Raw genomic sequence first — 25,739 nt, forward strand, 5'->3', positions numbered from 1 at the left:
AATTAACATGGTGGGGGGGTAGTGGGTGAAGGTAAGTTAAAGTCTGGAAAAAAATTAGGCATCTACAAAAAATCAATTTGGTAATGGGTAAGTTAAAGGAAAATTGATTTATTGATTTGAGGGACATTATCCACATTGAAACCAAATTAGTCATGTCGTCATCTTCTTAAAATTGACTATTAATAAGTTATCTATTGTAGCCTTTATTACCTACACTGTTTTGCGTCATGGGCTAAAACAAAAACAGTACATTAATATAACATTTTAAAATTTAAACCCACAGGTCTAGTTTTAAATTAACCTATATAAAAAAAATTCCTCTTTTTAATACAAGTAAGGACAAAAGCTAGTAAAAGGTAAACCTAATTTGCATAGCCAGGCCCCTATAAATCACCTTTTTCCGTTCCTGTTGTCATTTTACTGTTTAAATAAGATAGCTTTGCTCCCAGCAGATATAGATATTTAATACATCTGACAGGTTAGTAGAGAGAGCCCATTAAACTGTTGTACATTATATAGATATGACCTATTTATACCTTACTAATCACATCCGCAGATAAGTTGGTGTAATAAAATATGTTCACATTTTAACAAAGTAGCAGTTTCAAAACCTTGTGGGCAAGCCAAAAAGGTTAAATAAGTATGACATAAAAAAGTGATATTCTATTCCCAAGTCTGCTTAATAATTCTATCATTTGAAAAACCTTTAACATGGAAGACAATTCTGCTTAGGTCTAACTATAGTGAAACTTGGTGACTGTACTAATACATTGCTCATGACTATAATAATAAATAGCTCTCAAAATATAATTAGCACCGGAACCTGCTTCTAAAATAACCCAGAAGTACACTTTTCTAGCTTAGGTAGGAATAAAACTCAAACTGAAGGGAAAGTAGAACAGATTTGGATAACTCAGTAAAAGGGCCATAACAGTTCTACTGAGAGTTACACTTCCCAATTTGGAAAAAAATACTACAGCATTTCTTTATGAATTATCATATCTACTGTAGAATGTGAGTACATTTCTGTAATATAATTTTTTTTTATAGTATACTATTACAAACCTTAAAAGTTGTATCCCTGTTTGTATTCAACACATTGTAAATAAATGTTATTAAACATGACCTTACGGACCACCTTTGTAGTATTGGCTGGAACTGCATTGACTTTGAAAACAAAACACCCCAGTAAGGTCCCTTTCCATGGCGGTGTGTTCCATTTTCATAAATGATCTGTATTTCCCTGGAAAGCAAGAAAACATTTGGCCCTCTTACTAATAAACTGTCCTTGGGTGCAAGTGTAGCTAAAGTTTTTTAGAGTTATTTTGCGTTCATTTCTGGAAACGCCACAAAAATTAAAAAGTGAACCTCATTGTGAGAGGTATTTTCATCTTAAACAGCTGTCATATGATCATTTTCCCAAATGAATGAATAGTCCTCACCCACTCACAAGTCTAAAATTTGGTTTTCCCCTCAATCTCTTTCCCAGTGACAATGAGGGGGGGGGTGAAGGTCTAACTTTTTTCAACTCATTCCAAAACTGCGAAACATTTTTGCTTTCATACACATGTAAAACTGGCACTTAACTAAAAATAAAGGTTTCCACAAAGAAAGAAATAGGAGATTAAAATCTACCTAGGTTTGTGAGGTTTGTCTTCCACATAACCTTCTGGTAGGTTAATTGGTTTCCCCTTAAATGCCTTATGACTATGGTTGGGACAATAAGACAGTGATTTCCTCTGAGAATGCAGTTAGTGATATTACTGTGTGCTGTACAGCACTGTGGAAGATGCAAGAGCTCTATACAGGTTGACAATCGAAAACCCAGCCATCGATAATCTGATTCCCTCAGTTTCCCGGCATGAATTTTGGATTGCATTTTCAATACAGGGACTGCATTACACTGTTTGGCCACTGATGTTTTGATGGCGCTGTCCTGCAGAAACAGCTGTTAGTTCTGCTTGCTAAACTAAATACACGTCCCAGCTGCCTGCTTCCTGCAACTGTGCCCGATGTCCGCGGGTGCTGCAAGATGAAGACTGGCCTCTGAGTGGAGGTAAGTATAACTTTTAAAAATTCCGGCACTCCTCAGGTCCAGAGTTTGCTGGATTTTTATTGTCAACCTGTATATGCATAAATATATCAAATATAGATCAGCAGAGATATCTCACAATAGTAGCAATAAATTATAACTCAAAATAACATACATACATGCATCTGAATGTTCTACATTCTGTGAAAACTGAGTTTTAGGTTTTGAGTTATACAGTATGACGAGATAAGAATATTGTGTTAGGCAACGTACACACATCAGATGATATCTGCCCTGAAGTGATTATCAGACGAGAATCTGGCGTGTGTACAGCGATTGTAATATAAGTAAAGGGGAGAGAGCATTTATGAAAAGCACTCGTTCATGCATCGTTCAGTCTTTTGCTGTTGATTGTGAAATATTCTTTCCAACGACAATGTGTGTACATAGCCTTAGTGTTACATTTATACAAAAACACAATTTTCCTGACCCTTTTTTTATAGTTCAAGTTTAGTTATCACCAGTTGCTCAATTATTTTTATTTTCCAAACTAAAAGACAGGAAAATCAAACAAGTAACAAATCCACCTTGTGCAATATTCAATTACCTAATGTAAAATGCTGGAAACAAATACACTTAGTATAGATTATGTCAGCTCTTCAATTAGGAATAAATTTAAGACTTGTTGAGGAGGCCTCTTTTAATTGTGTTCTTTTGTGTTAACTTCATCTCCCAGGAGGATCATCACCATCCTGCTTATATTCTCCATACCCCAATGGTGAACTTGAGAAATCAATCCACTAATGTATAATTTGTAAAGCTTCTCTTACTAACAAATGGATAATTGATTCTTTCACAAATGTTGCATCCCAGTGGAACTGAAGTAGAGTGGATAAGAAACAGGAGATGGAAATGCACTTTGAGGCTGACACAATGCAAATATTTAAATTTAAACAATGTAACCATTTGTTTACCAATTATATATCCTATAAATAACTGAAGGCAACTTATCAGTGTCATGCATATATAAATCAGCACCAAATCTATTGGTAGCCATTTTACAGCAGAAGTAAACACAACCCATACTAGGCCCATGGACCTAGAAATGGACAGTCAAACAAACCTAATCTTAAAAAGTTTATTTGAATACCTTTTTTTTTTTTTTTTTTAAATAAAGGTGGCAAATGCATGTGCCTATAGCCAAAGGCGGTTTTCACAAGTTTGTTATATTGAATAGACTGGTTATGATTTAAACAATTATATTAGATTATATTGGATTTACCTAAAACAGACTTGATCATTTCATGGTTTCTGAAGCAATATCTGGCTTTGATAATGTGTCTTCATATAGAAGATTGTTCAATAAAAATAAAAATAAAAATGTAACCAAGCAACAACAGAGTGCAGTTTCCTTTTCTTTTGGAAGAGAAACAATTTATCAACCTTCTTCGAAAGGGAAAAGGACTTCTTTATATTATAGCACCTGTGTTATAAAACCCACAATGTGTAGGATCTTCCCAAGAACATTTAATATTCTACAAACCATTCAATAAAATACAGTGATTTGTTTTTATACAGACAATTCAAATGTAGGAAAAGCAGCAGAAATAAAAAAATTAAAAAAGTTTAAAAAAAAAAAAAAGTTTCAGTAAATTTTTGGGGAATCTATTCATACTCAACAACCATTTTTTCAGCCTTGATGGTTTTGTTATATGGCCTACAAGTTTTACTTAAATCAAGTTATCGTTGATGTAATATACAGGGAAGAGAAAATAAGCGGTAATTAAGTGGAGAGCGAAAATAAGTGGAACTCCAGGCAAACACCCAAATATACCAATGACATACATACTGTATGGGAGCTGTACTGGAGGATAGAAGATATGTTTTTCTCTATGATAACAATACATTTATGTTACTATTAAGACATACACTGCACACCAGACACTGATCCCGACTTGTCTACGACTGAGTGGGCAGCACACTTAATATTCGGTTCCCATTTTCTCCTGGAAAAAGGCAAATATACAGGTAAATAAAAGAGTCAAAAATCAAGTCTGGGAAGGTTCTCATTAATCCAGGACATTACATATCTAGTACAAGTTGGTCACATTGAAATGGACTTGTTTTCCAAAGTTGAAGAAGACATTGTCGCAGCCTATACAAGCGGCTTTATCAGTTGTACTAGTGTAAGAAACTGCAAGGTTTCTGGCTGTGAAACTTTTTTCACACATTAACAAGTCCAGTTGAATGTGACTACCTACTACTAGACAGACGAAATCAAGGTACGATCAGTCATTTACTTGTTACATATACATAAGTATATACTGACATTTATTGGCCATAATTTACACCAATAGTGTACATGGAATTCCAACTAAAACATGTATGTATAATCTACACCTATAAATCTGAATTTCCCTAAAGGTAGGTAGTTTCACACTTAGGATATGGCAAAAAAAAAATTAATATAGACACCACCAGGTATCATTTTCAATGGTAATACTAGGCACAAATTAAGGGTGAACATGACCTTCCAGATAAGTAATAATGCTGTTACTGAAAGATAAGAAACATTGTGTCTCATACACCATAATCCTTTATAACTCCAAAAATATCACTGGGAATGGGTCAAGATAGCAGGCAAGACTGGGGGACAAGTATACACTGTATGTTAGGGTTTCTCAGAATAATAAATATTATAAATTGATTGTGGCTTGATGGGATAATTTCTCCTTTTCATTATCTTTTCTGTTCAGATGTATCACTCAAAATCCTTACACAGCCCTCTATATCAAATAAATTCTGGGGCTTGTGGGGCACATTGTCAAGTACACAGTGAATATTTGTAGTGGCCAGGTAAGTTCATGGAAGAGTTTCACCATCTCAGGCAATTAACTTGAAAGCAATTTTGCATAGGGTACTATAAAAATGGTACAAACTCCACGTTTACCTACAGCACAAAAGCTGGGGATTTGCTCTCCCATTGGTTTCACAACCAGGTTTATTCACAATTTAGCAAAATCCAACATGATGAACAGAAAGGGGTTTGTTGGTGAACCATCCAGCATTCTCTTTTGAACCATTTGTCTACATGCCCATAAACCACAAATACTAAAAAAGTGTAGTTAAAGACCAGGCATGGGATGGCGTTGAAATCATTTACACTACCATAGACTGATGAAATTCACCACGGTTTTAAAACTAACCACTTTGAAGCATTTACAGTATTACAATTGGATGTTTCCTTTTTTTATTGACATGAAAAAAGTAGGTTGATATAGGAGTATGATATTGTAGGAAAAAAAATAATATTTATATTTACACACCTTTTATAACCATAATATAACAGGTTCATGGCTGCTTAACAGAAGGGCATACGTTGCATATCTAAAATGCCTATTACAATGAAGGGGTTAAAAATCCAAAGCTTTTAGACATGCTTTATAAGCAAGTAATGCTCACACTAAATGTGTGAAAAGCAAAGCTGTGTACAAATTCTATTTATCATTTCATTTGGAAACATTATTTACAGTGGTTGTTTCAAAACTACCTTATTTTCAAGGATTAAAAAAAAAAATACAATGCCAGGATCAGGGTTACCAGGTGTGAGCATTTACGGCTTGGAATTAACCCTAAATACATTAAAAAAAAAAAAAAAAAGCTATGCCACGCTCACATCCATACTAGCCAAACCGATTTTGGTATCCATTAATAACGCAATGGTTACTGAGGGGTATTGCACATACTTCCTAAAGTACCAATGTATTTAGCTATTTATTATATATAATGAAACTACAAAACAGCACACTGGGAAGCCATTTAATTTTCATCTGTAGCTTTGGGAGATCTCAAACTGGCAAAATTTAGATCTATGAGGCCTTAACACTCTATTTAATCCCTATTCTTGACATGTTATTGCAGATCTAAACTCAAAATATTCCAAACATTTATAGCATGCTGATGCTAACCCTATTAACATTTCTTTACAAAGTCTCATTTTCAAGCAATTTTTATTCATCCAGTTGTTATCGGTCATGCAGCAAGTAAAGCTGATATGTAGCAAACCTTCATCTGATTTCTTTCCTGCTCTTTACTCATCTTGTAAATCATTCCAGGATTAGCAGCTGTGGTCCACCTCTTTTTGAAGCTGTGTAGTTTTGTCTCCATATTATCAGTAAGGACAGGTGAAATCTAGCAGAAGTTTTTCTAAACAGTTAAGAGGAGGGCCGTCGAGGTGGGATGGCTACATCTCCTATAAAGAAGCACTGCATTTGGAAACTAACTTCTGTGGCTCCAGCAAATACAGAATAAAATATTAATGCAGGTAAAGACTTTTTTGACCTGTTATACATTAAAGGTATTGCTTGGTCTGGCACAAACAGTTGATGACACAGTGTTAGGTTCCAGCTGTTCTGTAGGGAAAAATATGTGTCTGACCACTAGTAGCTGCTTAATTTTATGAATGGTCAAAAATCATCATGACATAAAATTTCAATGCATCCCAATTTGCATAAATGAAGGCAAGAAATTTAGTGATATTTAAAAGAAAGGGGTACTATGCTCTGAAGATTTAGAATGAAAAAATAGTTTTGCAACATTTAAAAAAAATGAATATTTTGTTCTCTCTCAGAAAATGGTTGGTTTGTAGAACAGCCAAAGTATTATTAAAGGATGTAAAAAAATGACGTGTTTTAAGAGGCCAATAGAGACCCAGTTGAATTTGCTTGTGCTCTGTCACTATTAAGGTGAAACTAAACTTGCAATACTTACCTGTCTCTGTTTTGTCACAGGGTGTTGCCATCTTTTTTTTCCCTGAGACCACGTTAAGCGTGGGTAAGGATAATGTAGCTCCCATGCAAGCGTTCATTTAGTCCTAGCCATGTAAGGGAAGCATGAATTGCTGAGTTTGCCTTGCACCCAATGCTCAGCAAAATTTGACATCTGGGTGGTGAGCAGGCAGATAAAAACGGTTATTACAGAAGGTATATAGCTTCCAACAAACAGCTGTCTGATCATGGATGTCTCAAAATGAGACTTTAGTTCCACAGTAAACGTGCATAACAAAATAACTAACTTTATGTAGGGGAACTTTGGTTGTGTTCAGCAATGCCTGATGCAGAAAGGGATAAGACGGCCTACTAAAATGCCAGGAGCCTTTACATTTTTTTTTGCTGGGACATTAAGTAATTCCATTTTAATTTTAAAGGTTGAACCGCAAGCATACAATAAAAACACCATACACGCAGGTATGAGTTTACAAGAGCATAGATATATGTAAACTGCATGAATTTAACTAGTATAAACTCTTGATTTTGACTCTTTTTTATGTTGACGTGTCTACTTCTCTGTCCACTCATACATGTGAGGTACATACAGGGAGTAAATTGCTTAACCAAAGAATAGAAATATCAGATCACCAGGCTTGGTTGGCCTGTGTAAATTAGACTGGACCAACAGAAACACAAATTCTAAGGTAAGACAAATATATATTTATATATATATATTTCAAATGTGTAAATAGTTTACTTATGGCTCAATTTTTTTATATGAGGACATAACAGTTACACAGTAACACAGTAAAGTGCACAGAGGTATGTGTGATTATGGGGACTGAGACATTAGTCTTTTGAACAGACAGGACTACTTATGCACAAACCCCCCCCCCCCCCCCAAAAAAAAATGGTGTAACATTTTATGTTCCTTTGCCATTGATAAATAAACATACAGACTGATAGATGGACAGGAAGGCAGGAGTGATTTTAACATTGTCAAAGAATGTCAATAGACTCTTTGTTTAGCAGGTAAAAAGGGTTACAGAATTTGCCCATTTAAGGTGGCAATGAAAAGATGAATTTTGATATATTAATGTAAAATATCTCATAACTACTCTGCAGAAAACAGATTGCATGAACTACCAATATTGAAATATTTATTAGAAGCACTTGCCAGCAGCAGAAGTGTAAAACATTGTCACTGTAAAAGTACAATACATTAATAACAGTTTGACAATGTTAAGGAACATAACTTTTAATGGAACCTTTTGTCACTTCTGCTTTGTGCCTTTCATGCAGGAATAGCAAAGTAAACAAATTATTGGTCTAGAAACATAAAAATATAATATGTATTAGATTCCATGCAAAAACTGTTCAGCACAGCATTTTGTGATAAAACATTTTTAACATACATTGTGACTAATGTAAAACTCTTCTTCCTTTAGTAACAGTTGACACTAGGCCACATTCAGACAAATGAGCTTACAATTTATCCTTGGGTATTTGTAAAAAAAACAGAAAAGTCTAGGCACAAAGGCAGCACGAATTACCCTGCATTTACCTAAACATAGATTAAGTTTAATTTATGTTGCAAGTCTGCAATACTTGCAGAGAGAAAATTTGATAAGCAAAATGCATGGGCCAATCAGGATGGTAAATTTGCTTTCACTTTTTATAAGGTCTGTGGCCACCGTGTACAAAGGACCCTATGAGACTGCATTCTGATACTGATGCAGGCACCTAACCATATAGCAGATAAGAACTTCAAACAATATTGCTTTGCTCCAATTCAGCTGCTATGTTTAGATAAGATTCACTCACTGTTTAGCTTGCGATCTGAAGTGACTTGGGCCTAGGTTGATCTTAAGTTGCAAGGACTTAAACTGTCAGTGAAGTCCCAGGAACAAGCAAAAGTCATTCTCAGAGCACCTAAATCCTTGTAGCCTGGTTAGCAATAAAAATCCAGGAGGCTCCAGAGATTTAATGCATATACCCAACACCAGATCATGTACTTTCCTGTACCTCTCCTGCTGTCCTGTTGCCAGATTTGACTTTTTAAGTTTAAGATTGAAGCTTTAACGTTTACATGTGGAATCAAGGTCATACAACACTGTAGCATGACCACCTGAGATATTAAAGCCAATACGAAGTTTTAAACACCACTCGATATTTTAAACACCACCACCATATTTTGATTAACAAAAGATGTTGTATTCCAATTTAAGAAAAGGGGGGAGGGGTATGTCACTTTAAAGTTCCTACAGAATAATTATTTCATGTCTTCATGGATTACAAAAGATAACAGCAATGGTATGTTTTAATTGCTGGATGAAACTAGCTACATTAGGATACCAAATGATCCAGGTCTTTCAAGTTAAATTATTTAATCTAACTTGAGCTTAGCACTGTAATCATTGGATTAATTACAGATCAATGATAACACAGTGGATTATATCCTTTTGGAACAATCACACAACCCAGTAAAACATCCATCTTCAGCACAAGGCCTCCACCACTCAGTTCTCCTTGTTAAATGTGTTGAGTGGTACAAGGGACGCTGTCCATTGCTAATCCTGATGTGATTAATGAATTTGAGCTTCACTGGATATTTCTCACACCATTATTCATACTAATTTGGGGATGAGAGACTGATAGATCAAAAGCATAACACAGGACATGCCATATGTTTATGGCCAGGGTAATCGTATAGATAATTCATAGCAATAATTACAGTGAGTGATCTCAAGTAAAACTGTTTATATGAACATCAACACTTTAGAGGTGTATAAAAAAAATCATGACAATAATTTGGTGCAGACACACTTCAAAAATTAGCATGAGACCTGATCCTGATTGTTGAGTGATTGTGGTGGAGTTTTTCACCATCCCTATACTGCCCAAAATACCCATATAAAACAATATAATTGAAGTTGATTGTAGCTTGCAAAAGAAGGTCAACTTTGGTTGAATAACATTGTGAAAAAATGTCTTTGAAGGGGTTTTTTATGTGAATATTTGAAACAAGGAATATAATTAGATTTAGGAAACCTAACAAGTAAAACCTTTGACCTTTCACAAACCAGGCCAGCTGTGTCAGCGTCCTAGCATGTGTCCTATTTCAGAGACAACAAATACTTCATAATAGATTCAGTGGATATGCTGACAAAAGCAGAGCAGCTGCCCCCAGAGTAGATTTTAGCTATAGTGCACAAGTAACATTGTTCATAATGTATAATTATCTCAACCACTACTATTTTTGCAGGAGTGTAGTCTGACCATGAAGTAATGTGAATATTCTAAAAACTGCCCTTCATTTTATCATTTTTTTTAATATTATAGGTAAAATAAAAGATAACCGGTCACAAACATTTTCTTAAATGCAGGTCTAAGCACAAACTATTTTATTAATTTCTTTGCAGTACTATTCCTTTCCATAAAGTATTTTATTAACTTAGGAAGTTAGAAAATTTAGCTACTTCAGAAAGTCAATCTGCTAGCACAGCCATCTTCCAGCATTAATAAATGAATTACTTGTCTATGGTGGTGTAGATTTTTCACCCCTCCTTTTACTTCCCTACATAACCTTTAAGGTTAAAGGTTGACATTCAAAATAGCTGTGCCTTGTAGCAACCTCCGGCCTTCTGGACGTCAATTTCAATGTCAAGGAGAAATTTTTTTGGTAAAGAACATGTAAAAAATCACTTATTTTGTGATACCCCATCATAGAGTTGGCTAGTTTGTGATGTACAGTGTAAAACATTTAAAGTGATTAACTAAAGTCTCACTTTAAAAAATCCATGGTTAGATCGGTTGTTATTGCAAAAAGGGACAATGCATATTGTGAATGTGTTTTGGGGTTGCTTCCATTAATCCAATAGGCTTGCCATGTGTATCCACACAGTAAACATATTAGGCCTTTAGCACACTAAAATACATACACCAAAAAACACATCAACTGTGTTGGGCTGCACTGGGTAAAACGATTTGGAAGGAAATGAGTAGGCACATCCACCGCAACATAGGATAGATGTGAATAAGGGATAAGAAGACAAGGTTTGAAATGATCTCTAATATAGAATTTAATTTTTATAATCAGGTCATATACAAAATATAATATTTTAATCAGTATTGTTTTCTACAGTATAATGTCACAAGGATGTTTGCCCAAAATGAGCTAGAAATGGTCATGTAGCAATTTGATTGGTTGAGATCAGTGTGTAATTGTAATATTTACAAATATCATAGAATTGAGTGCAGATGCTGAAATTTACTGGATACGAATAAAGAAATGCCTGACTCCTCCTAGTTAGAGGATAAGAAAATGGGCACTCCCTGAGGTAAACTAAATCTTGTGACCTTGCTGTTTTGGACCATTAAATACATCCAATAAAGATGAGTACTAACTTTGAATTAAGCAGCACCTAAGTGTTTTGTGTCTTTATAACCCTTGACACTAATATCAAGCCACATGATTGCAAATTTATTAAAATCAATAAAAAAAGTTTAATAGCAGATTTATTATAAAATTATTTGGTGTTAAATGTATACAGGCTATCTAATGAGTAACAGTAACACTTGAAGAAATCACAGTACACACTAATGACAATGTCATTATCATCCTTACTTCCCAGTCTATGTTCATTGTTTGAGCATTACTCTGTTTCAGCATTTAAATCCTTGACAAAAATCCTTTTACAGGATTACACGATAATATATATTCTGGTGTCTGTGAGGTATTCTGTAACTTGTTCCGATCAGTCTTTTCTCACCATTATACAAAGGTACAATGACCTGGCTTTCCACAAAGGTACAATTTAAGTCATTGACCACCATTCTATGTAGACATAGTAACTTGTCTGAACCCCATGTCAATGCTTTATCATGTAGTGACAAAAAAGGAAAAAGTAGAAGGAACCGCTGACCAGTGAATGGGTGACAGAAGGGGAACGCTCCCAGGGAGTTTGGAAAAGACTTTGCCAAAATGTCCTTCGGAGGTGTGAGTAGTAGATGTATTTGCTTCTTTACAGGAAATCATCTACTAAGAATTTTAAAGATGTTTTAAATATAAAAATTATCTTTTAATAAAAATGTCTAGCTTTTGTGAATATGATTACCTATATTACGTTCCACAGAAACCTAGTTGAGAAACACTACTAAAAAGTGGTGCCACGCATATGCCCATATCTCTGGGTGAAGCTCTAACTGGCGATGACAAAGTATGCTGCCAAAACTAGAAATTGTTCTGTTTTTTGCAGTTATCAATTCAGGGTCAATTGAGAAATAAATAACAGCAAGTTGATAAATGCTACTTTGATGATTTGATTTAGCAGGCGGAATGATTTTCTTGAGTGTATTTGTATGTGATCATGTTATTCCGAAGTAGGATTTTTTGCACCTATGTAAAGGGTGCATTGTCTTTTTTTTTTTTTTTTTTTTTTTAATAAAAAGTTGATTGTACATAGAAGGGATTATTAGCAAGCTTAGGAAAATAAATCTTACAAACTCAAATCTACTATTTAAACCTGACTGAGGCACCAATAATACCCACCTTTCTGTTAGTTACTCATACACACAAACCACACCCACATAACCTACCACATTATATAGAAAGAAAAGTTGTAGAACAGAGAATATATTCTACAGAAGAGGTCTATAAACAGCAGTAGCAACAGTAGAACAGATCCATTAAACATGAAACAACTGTGATTCTCTTCAATTAGGAAACAGTTCATTAGGCAGAGTTATAAACATTTGTGCACAAAGCTCTGTCAAGCAAGATCAATACATAATGCTCTTCTAATTAAGCATTAAAGCAGCTTATGGTGGCTGATTTAAATAAAGGCAACTCTGCCTGTCAAAACACCACTCCTTAAAACATTATTTCCATCACTGAATATAAATAAAAGGATATAAATAACCAACTTGAGTAACAATATGTGCCTTAATTTCATACAAGCAGTATAGGTTGAAAAAAAAAAAAAACAGTAATAAAGCTGATTTTTAAGCTTTATGAATAAAATATAAAGAAATAAATAAAAGCAAAAATGAAAATCTAAGCACACCCAATGAGTCAATAGTTTGTGTAACTTAGCAGAAATAATTTAAGTCCCCATTTGTTTATAATATTTTGTTTCTCCAATTGTTGTTGAGGAATTATGATGTTACAACATAGTTTGCAAGCATGCATTTATGTGAAGCTCCTTTAAGATTCTGCCAGAGAATATCATTTAGGTTGAGGACTTTGACTTGGACATTGCACAACTCTGATTTTCCTTTTTAGCCATTCTGTTGTGGATTTGCTGGTGTTTGGGAACATTCTTCTGCTGCATAACCCAATTTTAGACAAGCTTTTTGCCGTCACACAAATATTACTTTTGATTTTAGAATACTAGAAGTGTATTGCAAAACAAACACAAATCATTCCCCCTTCACCACTATGCTTGACAGTTAGTATGAGGTGTTTGTTCTGAAATGTGCCGTTTGGTTCCCATCAAATGTGATGCTGTGCAATATGGCCAAACATCCCTAATTTGGTCCTGTCTGTTCAAGAGACATTGTTAATTAGGTCATATAATCCTTCCTGCCTCTTTAGCACAATGCATAGGTATTCTGGACCTGCTGCTTTGTGCAGATCATTCCATATATTTTTTATTTTTTAATAAAAAAAAAATAAAAAATGGCCAGTGATTTTTTTTTCTCATCAGAAACAATTTTATGTTTCACTCATGTTTGAGTTTTGGTGTTAAATCTAATTTGAGCAAGCACTTCTCTTCAATATGTGGGTGTTTATCCTGAAGTTTATAGGTCACCGAATGACTTCTTAAGGCTGGTTACCTGATTCCTTTAAGACAACCCTATTCCTTGCCTATATGGCAGAACTGGGCCATTTACTAATTACCGTGTTTCCCCGATGATAAGGCAGGGCCATCAAATAAGACAGCCCACCCTTTTTAGGGTGACTCCGTGTGTGGTTCCTCCGCGTGTGCCGCGCCTCTTCATGAAGAGGAAGTGACAGGACTGCAGTGCGCGCACGTGACTCCGCCCAATAAAAAATGTTTGAAACACACAATCATGTAAAAAAAAAAAAAAAAAAAAAAAAAAAAAAAATTTTTTTAAAAAAAAAAAAAAAAAAAAAAAAAAAAAAAAAAAAAAAAAAAAACAATTACTTTTAATAAAATTAAATAAAAGACACAAAAAATCAGCTTAAACAAGAATACATAAAAAAAAATGAATAATACTGAAAATGCAAATTCGGTATACTGTATAGTAATATATTTTTCTAAAACACCTCCCTAGTGTCCGTCACATACCTATAGACAAAGCCACATAAATATATTTTCTATTATTTTGTATTGGATTGGATACAGGACTTTGTATTCAATCCAATACAAAATGTGTTTGAATGAGTTTCAGTTTGAATTTCCCGCACACGCGCCGACGTCATCACGCACGGAGGGCGAAGAAGCCAGCCGGCTTCTTCTTCTTCTAAGCCGGCCGGCTTCTTCTTCCCGGAGAGGACACCCGACGCTCGAGGATGACGCTGGAACACGACCGATGGACGATCGCAGCGGGACCAGGTAAGTGATCGATAAACCCGAACTTTTCTCACTGTATTTTCATACATCGCATACATTTCAGATCGCCTGCTGCTCTAAGCCCTGTCTGGCATATGCTTGAGGGGGGGGGGGGGGGGGGGGGGGGGGGGGGGGGGTGTCACATCCTAGCACTTTACTGCAGTGTAACATTCTCACTTCTTTAGAGGCTCTGATGAAGACCTGAGGAGTATATAGACCCTTTCCCCTAATATATGTAGCAACAATTACCAGGCTGCCCCTTAGGATGACTTCCTATTCACAGGGGCTAAATCTATGACCCAACAGTGAGAAAGGAAAGAATAGAGAAAAAAGATAATGTACCTGAGCTGATACAAAACAGAGTGAACAAAACTGTGACCGTTACAATGTACTCTTCTTTGGTTTTCCAAATCAGTAGTTTGGGGGTTGTTCTGAACCAGTGCTGCTTCTTCTGTGTACTAAAAGAACTGTTCCCTTTGGGTTAATATAATATAAACTGTAATTGCCCAATAACTTCACATTATAAAACAAACATTTGACAATTTAGATTTGCTTTACAGAAAATATCCTTGTATCAAGAAAAAGTTGCACCTTCACCCCATCTTTAAGAAGGGTAACGCTGTAATAGGAACAAAAATGTACAACTGTACCTGCATTAGAATAATGAAAGGTGGTTTCATATTAACTGATACAAATCAAGACACAACTCTCATGCTTACACAAGTTTTTTTTCTTCCTCTGGCTAATACTTTCACTGTGTCCTGATGCCATGTAGCACTGAGTTCCTGGGTCCAAATCCCTTTTCTCTTTGCAACAAGAGAGCTAGGAAAGGATAGAATGTAATAATGATTAACAGTGATAAAAAAAATTTAATGTGAATGTTGTGCTATGGGTCTGTACATTTTACACTTATTGTTACAAATAACACGATTCTGAAAAATGTAATGCATCTATGTAGCAAAAGAGAAGTGCAGTGTTCTCCCAAGCCCCTTTTAGCCGGGTGCACCACCCGGCACTTTTCAGTAACCAACCGGCTGTTTTTGGGTAGTTACTGATGAGTTGGGTCACAATACAGGGGCTGCCAGCCGCCTAAAATGTCTTCCCACCCAGCCTAAAATAATTTCTGGGTTGAGCACTGAAGTGTAAAAAGACTTTTTGCCTTTGGCAAAATTAAGTTTACATCTAACAAGTTTATTTTATTTCCTAGTATTCCATTAGAATTGAAGCTTTTTATTAAATATAGGTTGCCATTTATATTACAAACGGATGTACAACAAACAAGGATATACTTAACTAGCATAAATTACAAATCCCTAATGAAAATTGGGCATGTTCCTTTTATAAACCAGCTAATCCAGATCTCTTTGTAGACACCCTTCTGCAGAGTTTGGACACAGGACCTGCTGTGTCTGAGCTACAACTCTCCAATCAGCATGAGCCTTGATGATGAGAGAGATACATGTCTGACTCAATAGGGAACATACCACACCTCAGCAGAGAGGGTTCTCATCACAGAGAGAAAAGGTACTTTACTGCAGTATTCCGGCAGGTGACAGGCTAGTTGTTAAATGCAGTTCAATGTTTATATAAAACATTGAAAGAAAAAGGCCAGGTAAATGTAACCAAGTTCCACTAGTTATGCAATGCCATTGATAAATGAAAACCTTCAAGAAGGCTGTAGAATGTTAACTGCCAAAACCCCTACATTTTGTGTATGCACATTCATCTTCAGCCCTAATCTACAGTCCCCAGATCTGACATCCAGAACTTTTAAGACTCCTAAACTAGGTCTCTATTGCAACCTAACCTCAAAGAATAACAACCTGAACTAAAATTCTTAAACCTTTGCCTCCTAAAATAGAGCTATTGGTGCTCTACAGCTCCATAACTCTTGAAGCTCAATACATTCAGTGTGTTCCCTAGCCCCTTTAGACAAGTAGTTATATATTCTTAACGGACATGAAAAAAAGAGATTTTACAGTACAGTAAATTAGCCTTTATAGAAAATATTTTTTTGCCAACATGTTATTGCTACCTGTACCGATCACCGTGCAATCCAATTGTTTAGGGACTCACTTTACTAAAGCCACTGTGCCATTTGTGCCAGATCCTAATGTGGAACCAAAATTCCATTCAAAAAAATGTTTGATTGGGCAGATCAATATTGCAAAAAGGATGGACAATGTAATGTCCAAGATGCAATAATCTTTTTTACTTGTCTGATCGCTCTGTGAACTGTCAAAAAAGCTGGGTTGCACATGTGCAGCTCAGCTTTGGTTGCCATAATACCCAGCAATTTTGGTTTCCCCTGCTCCTGCCTAGACAGAACTCCCACATGCTTGCATGGGAGTTATTTCATCCTGGCCTGGCCAATCAAGATGGCCAAAGATCACAAGGAGGAAGTGAAGGAAGAAGAAAATGGCAGCACCCTGCCAGGGAACTGGGGCGAGTATATTGGAATTAATTTTGCTTTTTTTTTTGGCAATTTTGTAAAGTTGTTACATGAGGTAGGTAGGCTAGGAGGAGGGATTCAAAGATACATGTATACTTCAAATCAGTGTTTGGCCTGAACATAAATACCCAAGATTTCACAGGGGACTTCAGTAGGCAGAAAGGGGTATATTAGAAATAGGCATGTGCCCCTTATTGTTCCTAATTTAAAACAAACCTGTTTACCTAATTACGGAGTCATTCTAATAACATAATGCTATATTTATTCCACCAAAGCCCACCCAAAGCTTCCTAGAGCTGTCCATTAATAATTTAGTGAACAGATACACTACTGTAAAATAATTTCTCTAGGTAATATAGCTACTGCAAAGAAAACTTGGTAGTTGCCCTACCTGGCTACATGAAGGGCATTTGTGAACTCTACTTTATACCTTGCTAAATAGAAGATCAACAAAAATAAAACTTTACTCATCAACAAAGCCACAAAACTGCTTCTGATGTTACAAGACCTTCATACTTTTAAGGCAAGAAAACTTTCACAGAGTGCATTGAACGTAACAAACAAGAATCACGCACTTACCAGAAGAAACAATCTTTTCTACAGACAACCTCAGTGGCATTAACAGACGGCCTCATATACCAAACCTTCCATGTCAAATCACAAAGAGTATTTTTAAGTTACAAGACATATTTTTAAGATATGAACATCCTTTTATTCGAACAGAAACAAACAAATGGCTGCTTTGAAAGCAAAGTCTTTCTATCAGTCAAGAAAACGTAAACTGTTCATTTCAAGGTGACTAAGTGTCCTGGTAGACAGCCGATATCACACGGGGTGAAAAAAAAATCCAAATACAAGTGTAAAAGACAGGGTAAAATAAAATTAATTTCAAAGTAGAAATAGCTAAGGGACAAAGAATGTGAAAAGTAGGTAGAATAGCTCAGAAAGTTTTGAGCTATTTATTTTTGGAGAGTGGAGATTTAGGATCTCTTTCTCATTCAGTGAAAGGCATTTTATCTCCCTTACTCTCCACCCAATAAAACATAACAGTAAGTAGAGCGGTACTGTAACATTCTTCCTTCTTGTCTATTAAATGAAATTCATCAAATGTTCAAGACATGCCCAGATGAAGCCCTCTAGCTTTCTGTGATTTTACTTCTTGCACTATACATTTAAAGCACAAGTGTGATTTTATAGTTTGTATGCTTTTTTTTTTTCATGTGGAAAAAGAATTGTTTCAAACAGCTTTGCTGCTAACTTTTGATAGAAAGGCTAGCTCAACTACTAAGTGTAAGGGGAGAAAATACAAAGTCAAAATAAATATATGTAAATTGTTCTACATGCCAAAAATGTGAAGTTTAGTTTTTTCAACTCAGACATTCTATTTAAACATTAAAAAAAATCTATTTTATTGTGTTTCTTTTTTTGATCATCATCATGTGCTTCACATATTAGCTATAAAAGAACTGATTGCAACTGTGTCCGGGTGGTGTTAGATTATGTTGGGGGTAAAATGACCCCTTTCAACTGCACCTTTCTAATACGCTCTGCCAATACTCCTCTCTTTTTGATGTTATTGTCTTCATTTCAGACAATAGGGGTGTGTTCCACCAAGAAAAGTGACTCCTTTTGGTGTTGGTGTTTAGGAAGGAGCGTAAATTCAAGGATGCCCAACCTGAAATAAAGCTATGAAAAGGGTTTAAGAGAGAAAGAAAAAAAGACAGGCTTTTGAATAGGAAACATCGCCTCTATTCCATGTGTATCATCATGGTTTCCCTAACAAGTCATGGTTTCCCCAACAAACCCCTGAAGAAGCCCTACGGGGCGAAACACATCAGGTAGGAAACAAGTTTGTTTGCTGCTAAAAGAGGACTTGATTTTCTTTTGAAATACTATTGTACAGCCATTAGTGCGGAATATCCATGTTAGCCTAGAGCTAGCATAGGAGACCTTTGTTTAGTTTTACATATGTTTAAAAATTATTCAAATTTGGATCTTTACGAAAAATAACTTTGCCTCACAAAAGCCTGTCTTTTTCCTTCATTTCAGACAAAGCAATACTTTTTGGTCATGTTGTAAATGGATAATGAAAGGACAGACATTTTTTAGTGCTTATTCAGTTGGCAAACTTCAATTGTTAGGTTCACAACACTGTGCAATGCAGTAAAACCTCACTAGCTAATGGCAAAGTCCATTTGTCAGTCATTCTAAACTTGGTTATTAAAGAATTGCAGACTCAATAATTGCAGATTCATACTGAGCATTTATTAGTACATTAATAAATGAATTATTTAAAGCAGAACTAAACCACAATATATTCACCTGTCCCTTCGCAAGGTGCCATAAGAGTGCCAGAGTTCATTCAGTGCCAGCATGCGCAGCTCAGCATTTTTGACAGGTTGATGTGCGATCAGGAAGAAAGAATAAATATCGCCAAAGGGATAATATATCACCTATATCACCAGGCAGTTATGCCTGGTTTTATTTGAAATTTTTGAAAGCTTTAAATGCAAGCTATACAAGCACAAGTACTTAATACAATTTTTTTTTTTTTTTTAATTTCCAGTCCTTTCAAAACCGTGTACCATGTAAACCTAGAAATCCTCCAGGAGTTTAAGTTTTTCTTTGAATGCTAATGTAGGTGGGAATTTTCCCCTGAACAAAAAAAGGGTCAATTTTCAATTGACAACCACTGAAGGAGTCACTTCTAGACTGGCAGCCCAACTAAACAAGCCATGTGGATTCTAAAGGCGCTCCAGGGTTTTTATTTTCTCTGATCATTGTATGGTGTGACCTTGGGGTGAATTTTTTCATGAACATATAACTCTTCCCAGATTGTGGTAAAAAAAAACTTTTGCTTCTCCAAGATCATTGTTGAGGTCTTTCCTCTTTGGCACTGTGTTAACACACATCTAAATGCTTCATACCAGCAAACTTCTAGATTTACACACTGTTGCTGATGATCAATGAATCAAGTGCATTTGATTAACAGCATCTGGCTGCTACTTAGCCTCTTAATTCCTACAGAGGGGATAAGGGTGTACTTAATTTCTTCACACTGCTTCTGCATTTTAACTTTGTTTTTGTTAAATAAACAAAGACATGGTGTAACATGATTGTGTTTTTGTTTCTCGGAGGTTGTATTAACATAACCTTAACACACACTAATATATATATATATATATATATATATATATATATATATATATATATATATATATATATATATATATATACATACATACATACATACATACATACACACATACACATACACACACACACACACACACATACGGTCAGAATATATCATAACAGTACTACTAAACTTTGATTATGGTCGCCTTGATATTTATAACACACTGTTAAAGGGCTTGAGGTATAAAAAGTAGTCATACCAAGAGTTTTTAAAAAAATCTGTATTAAAATTTACATTTGGTTTTTCAATCATTTTCAAAAGTAATATTCAGGGGAAAGAAACAACAATAAAACCTATGCATCGTAATCATTTCCTGTCTGTCAAGTGCAGACAACAGGGATCCTTGGAAACACTGATCTCTGTAGCCTATTATCTGGATCTGCAATTTGTTAGTGCATTTTGTATAGGTCAAACCTGAAAGTGATACAAAGTCTAGCAAAGAAAGATGATGACAGCACTCTTAATAAAGGTTTCAATGATACAGCCAATGGAAAATGGATTCTGTGGGCTCAGATTGAAGGTTTCCAAGAACAGACTCCATAATCCAAAAAATTGCTGGTGAGCTTTAGCATTCTGCAATTCATAGGCTTTTCAGTTTCTTATAAAATAAAGGGAATACAGATAGAAAATGCTTTACTTAAATATCAGCTGTTACAGAGGGAAAAAATAAAAAAGTATTATAGTTAAACACCAGCTGCGCTTGCAGTATCCATACTTTCCACAGATCTTAAGATTATTAGAAAAATATGGAATTCCTTTTACACCTTAAATTTACTCAGAAAAAATTGCACTTGTTAATTGTTAACAAATAGTCTCTTATAGAAAAGTTCCAGGGATATAAAGCTGCATTTTAGAGTGGAATTTTAGATCACCAATTTATGGCACCCTAAAAAAATATGGCATTATGAAAGCAGAGATCAGAAAAGAAAAAGGAGATAAAAATGTCCACCTTTTGTCTGATCACTATTTTTTGATAAATTGGTTTTCTGTGGTGATCTCTAAGTCTAATATGCCCCCTGCTGAGATATACTTATAAATCTGCAATCAGCTAGGAGCATAAACTTTTCTGGCGATATTACGATAGGTTAGCCAAATGAAACCTGACTCTGAAGTGTTTGTTATAACTTTACATTAAAGCAGCTAGAGGGGTCAGAAATAACGTATTTTAAAGTTCTTTCCTATTTGTTAAGGTAATGTAAATGGTCTCTCCAAAGCTCCCACATACTAATTGAGAAAGTATGGGCATGTTCAAAGGTATGTTTACAAAAGCTCTCAAAATAAATAAGTCTCAGTAGGTAAGCTATACCTTCTCATGGACGGTCATACAACTTGCTGCATCTTCCTGTAAGATGTCGCTCACACCATTAGACAACCTTTCATACTTCAACTTTGGTTCCTCTTCACTTTCATCCTAAATGGAGAACAATAGACACCTTGTAAATTGACATTATCTTAACACTAATATGGCACAGAACTAACAAAACCAACTATAAAAATACCTTAAACTGTAAAGTTTATGTTTATCCACATTTTTTAGGTTTGGATAGAGTAGGTGTAAAAAGTGTGAGAGAGAGAGAGAGAGAGATAGATATATATTTTTTTTTTTTCAAACCCTAGGTGAACTGAATGTGACCCCTAAATCCAATTACCCCCTTTTCAAGATTTAATTAGAGATTCTTTTTTTTTTTTTTTTTTTACAGAATATTGCTACATGGGTGATATATGGGAGAGGTTAAGCATTCTATAATCATTTTGTACTTTAATGGCACTTACTCAAAACTAACAAAGTGCCATTAGAACATGAAGCAACTGCATATCTCCCATATATTTGCTTTTTTTTTGTAAGCATGTTTATTTACTTTTTTTTTTTTTTTTTTTTTTTTTTTTGTATTGCATCTTTGTATGAACATTTTAATAACATTTACATTTTTTACAGGGACGTTTGTGACCTCACAGCATATACCAGGCATAATATTTAAATATTACTATTAAAAGATACAGTAATAAAACCAAGTCCAAAAGAAAACAACAATCAAAAAGAGAAGTTGAACAACCATAACACATTCGTTGGATGATATCTTTCATCCAAGTGGAAACCAGTAAAGCATCTTATACCACCTATACCAATGTCAGGTCTTTATTTGTAACTAGAAGAATCAGAGCTTCAGACAACATGCCACCATAATTATTTATATTCTTGCATCCTATTGAATAATTTCACTCAATGATCCCAGACCTGAATACCTTCAATTTAGATGCCAAATTCAAAAGAGGATTCTAATAATAAGAATATTATTAATGTTAAAGTAAATAATTCGAAAAATAATAAAGTTCATTTTCCTAGTGTATTTTTATATATCCATTTACAGAACGTACTTAAGGAAAAAAAGAAAGAATATATTTTTGTTTGAAAAACATTGCTACAGCCATGCAGCAAAAAAAAAAAAAAAGTTGTGTTTTTCTGTCCAGGATAATAAGGATACACACGAGAAAAGAATGACAACCGCCAGTCACCATGGATCTTGATAGCAGAGACACATCATACATATAGTGTTACCCCAGGGAGAGAAATTTCAAAAGAAACAGATACCATCTCAGAATTGACAGAACTGCTTCCTTTTTTAAATAAGTTTTCTGTATGCCAATATTGCTAGACTCCAGCTGCGTACCTAAGCAGAGTCCAGTAGAATCTGCTGTAGCAGTAGTTCACCTTGGGCTCTCAAACGCTGGACCTCAACCTGTATGATGTCCCAAAAGTAATACATTGCATAATTACTGAAGTACTAATACACATGAATTGCAACATGAAAAATACAAATTGAGATGCACATGTTGTACACTTGCTCTAAGTTTCAATAGGACTTGCTTTTCTCTATCCTTATCCCCCATGTCTTCTCCTAAACTCTTTCTTTATGAAATACAACTTCATGTTTACACCAGTACCAAGTTTACATCAAGTACCTTTTTTGGTTACCTTCTGTTTGAAGCATTACTATCTGTCTATGTTTAAACTCGGTCTGTCCACTTTGCTTCTATTCTCACTCAGCAAACACAAATTCTAACAGCCATACTGTTCATAAACCCACCCCCAAAAAACGAAGAAAGAAAAAACACACACTAAAAAAAGTTGAAGCAGTCATATTCAGTTCAACTTATTCCCAGCTTTGGTTTCCCACGAACATGAAAAGCATCGCTGATGCCAGAGGATGTTCACTAGTATGTCAGGACAGTGTTAAAAACAAAAATTACACAAAACACTCAAAAGGGCTGATGTGATATGTTTCCATATTTAGAAAGTTACACAATGAGCAGGGATCAGTCTTGATAAACTTTGGCAATTTGAGCACATGTATACAAAATATCCAAACAAATATTTATCAGCCATACCTTTCCTATATAGTGAAGAGGGTTTAGGTGCAGTAATTAAATACTTGGCCAAGAAGATGTTGCAACCCAAAAAAGATTGCATGGGAAAACAGATGTTTTAAGGACAAAATATAGCATTCATGCGATTCAAATGTCTTCATTGAAAGATTCATTTATTTTAGAATGTATTACCTACTTCAGCAAGAACACCAAGTACTCTTACAAAACATCCATTGTAACCATTTTACAACATCCTATAAACAATTCATTAAAGCTCTCCAACACTGGAGAATATATAGACTTTCATGTGAGAACCTGTATGATCCCTGCATGTGTAAGTGGAAAAACACAACAAATAGATTACCTAACTATAAAATATCAAAACATCCAAAATTCACTTTAAATAATCACTATCTAGGTTAGCATACATAATTTCCATACTAAATGCAGCCATAACCAAAGCTTAAGATCCAATTCTGCTTGCTGTCTAAATGTATCATTTGTCCTTTGGTATGGACATAGTTAGCTCAACGTGGATCATCAGATTATCAGGGGAGCACCTATGTATAGTATGTAGATCAATCTAAATTTTTATCTCGGGTACTACCAAATCTTCTTTTGAAATATACAAGGCATTGTTGATCCAAAGACAAAAAACAAAACAAAACAAAATTTGCCTAGAAAGTCTTCATTGGAACAGGTGTCCCCTTTAAAAACCCTGTCTATATGACAAATGGAACAATATGAACTGCAAGCAGGCACCAGGACAAATGGAGAGATTTATTCCAAGTAGGGGCAAAAACCATTGATAAAAACCTGTTCTTCCTTAAAGCATACCTAAACTCAGAATTTTTACTTTAAATAGTTGGGTTGTCTACCCTTTTATGTAAAGTAAAAATTTTGTTTGTTTTTTTTTTCTTTTTGAATGCAACACTCCTTAATTTTCGATCACCTAGGTAATCAAGAACGAATGGGAGCGCAGAAAGCTCTTGGCTGCTCCTTTTCCGCATGCACAGTGAGATCGGCAAGTTTTTTCCCCAATCTACATCACTCGATCTCGCACCTACGCAGTGCAAAGAAGAATATGGAAGAAGAGAGCAGAAGATGTCAACGCCTGGCACTCCCTCTGCAATGTAATGTACATTGACTGTATCATCAGTTTAACCCGAGAGTTTAAAAGCTCATGTTTGAAATTCCCATGCATTTGAATAAGCTTTTCTCTAGCAGGGAGTTTGTAAGAGGGATAATTTTGAGCAATTAAGAAAATGCTCTTTGCTGCGTTTTAAACTTTTTAAGTGCTTGTCAATGTTAATAAACGCTCATAAATGCTTACACTGAAAAAAGGGTGCATTAACAAGTATTTATAAGTAAACGCTTCCATTTAAAACAATTGAAGTGTGTAGGCATTTGGAAGTGTTTTAAACTTCTAATTTAAAAGCCTAGAAACTCTAACACAACCCTATTAAACAATATGGTTTAGGCTTGCTTTAAAAAAGCTTGTTTAAATGCCCCTAAAACACATTCATGTAGACTTGGCCAAAGACATAGTAGACTCGGTATGTATATGTGGTGTACAATCTCTATGTGAACAAGCACTTGCATTGTAAAGCCATACAATCCCTGACTTCTACAAGAGATCCTTGTATTGAAGTTAGAAACCTGAGGTAAGCAAGCACAAGCGCTGCCTGCCTTTGACAAAAACATCAAAAATGCCAGACGTAACAATCAACAATTGCATCTCAATTCATAAATGAAAATATAAGACTGAAAACTTTAAGGCGACTAAATCAATTTTAATAAAAGGACCTTCCAAACACGTCAACATTTTATTTTAGACATCAAGCAAGAGTGAGCCATTAATACAAATAAAAGCAACAATAAATATGTAATCTGTGATTTCGTACAAATGCTAAAATGTTTTTTTTTTTTTGTGCAGTGAAAGGCAAATTCTTCTCGTTGTGTCATTGTAATAACACTGCCCAGTTGACGCTTTTTAAACACGGAGGACTAATGCGCAACCAATGTGAAAACTTAATTCTAGTCTCTGGGCTACTTTGCATAAAAGCACTCATACAGGCCATTAGATAAAGTCGATGTAAATAAGTTTTTTCGCCGGTCTCATTTATAATAGAGAAAAAAAAGAAGGTAATAGTTTCTTTTACACAGACAAAAATATATGCTTTCAGAACTTAGTGCACTGAAGCATTTCGCCAGGCTGTAGAGCACATAAATACATTGAAGAACTTCAACAATTTGCCATGCTGATGCGCCATTTCATGTTCTGACAGGTATCTTTTATGTTAAGTTAAAGTCTGACTAACTGTGATTTTGGGAGGCATTTTAT

General features: G+C 35.1%; 1 protein-coding gene across 2 annotated transcripts in view; it reads right to left on the reverse strand.

Annotated features, from left to right (window-relative positions):
- VPS41 (VPS41 subunit of HOPS complex) overlaps window positions 1-25,739 on the reverse strand; it is a 111,512-nt gene that overhangs the window by 69,403 nt on the left and 16,370 nt on the right. For both annotated transcript variants that reach the window (XM_072412220.1, XM_072412221.1), the window contains exon 3: window positions 21,336-21,440. In XM_072412220.1, the coding sequence (XP_072268321.1) occupies window positions 21,336-21,440 (105 nt within the window). The remainder of the gene's footprint in view (window positions 1-21,335; window positions 21,441-25,739) is intronic.

The sequence above is a fragment of the Pyxicephalus adspersus genome, chromosome 5, assembly GCF_032062135.1.
Source record: "Pyxicephalus adspersus chromosome 5, UCB_Pads_2.0, whole genome shotgun sequence".
NCBI lineage: Eukaryota > Metazoa > Chordata > Amphibia > Anura > Pyxicephalidae > Pyxicephalus > Pyxicephalus adspersus.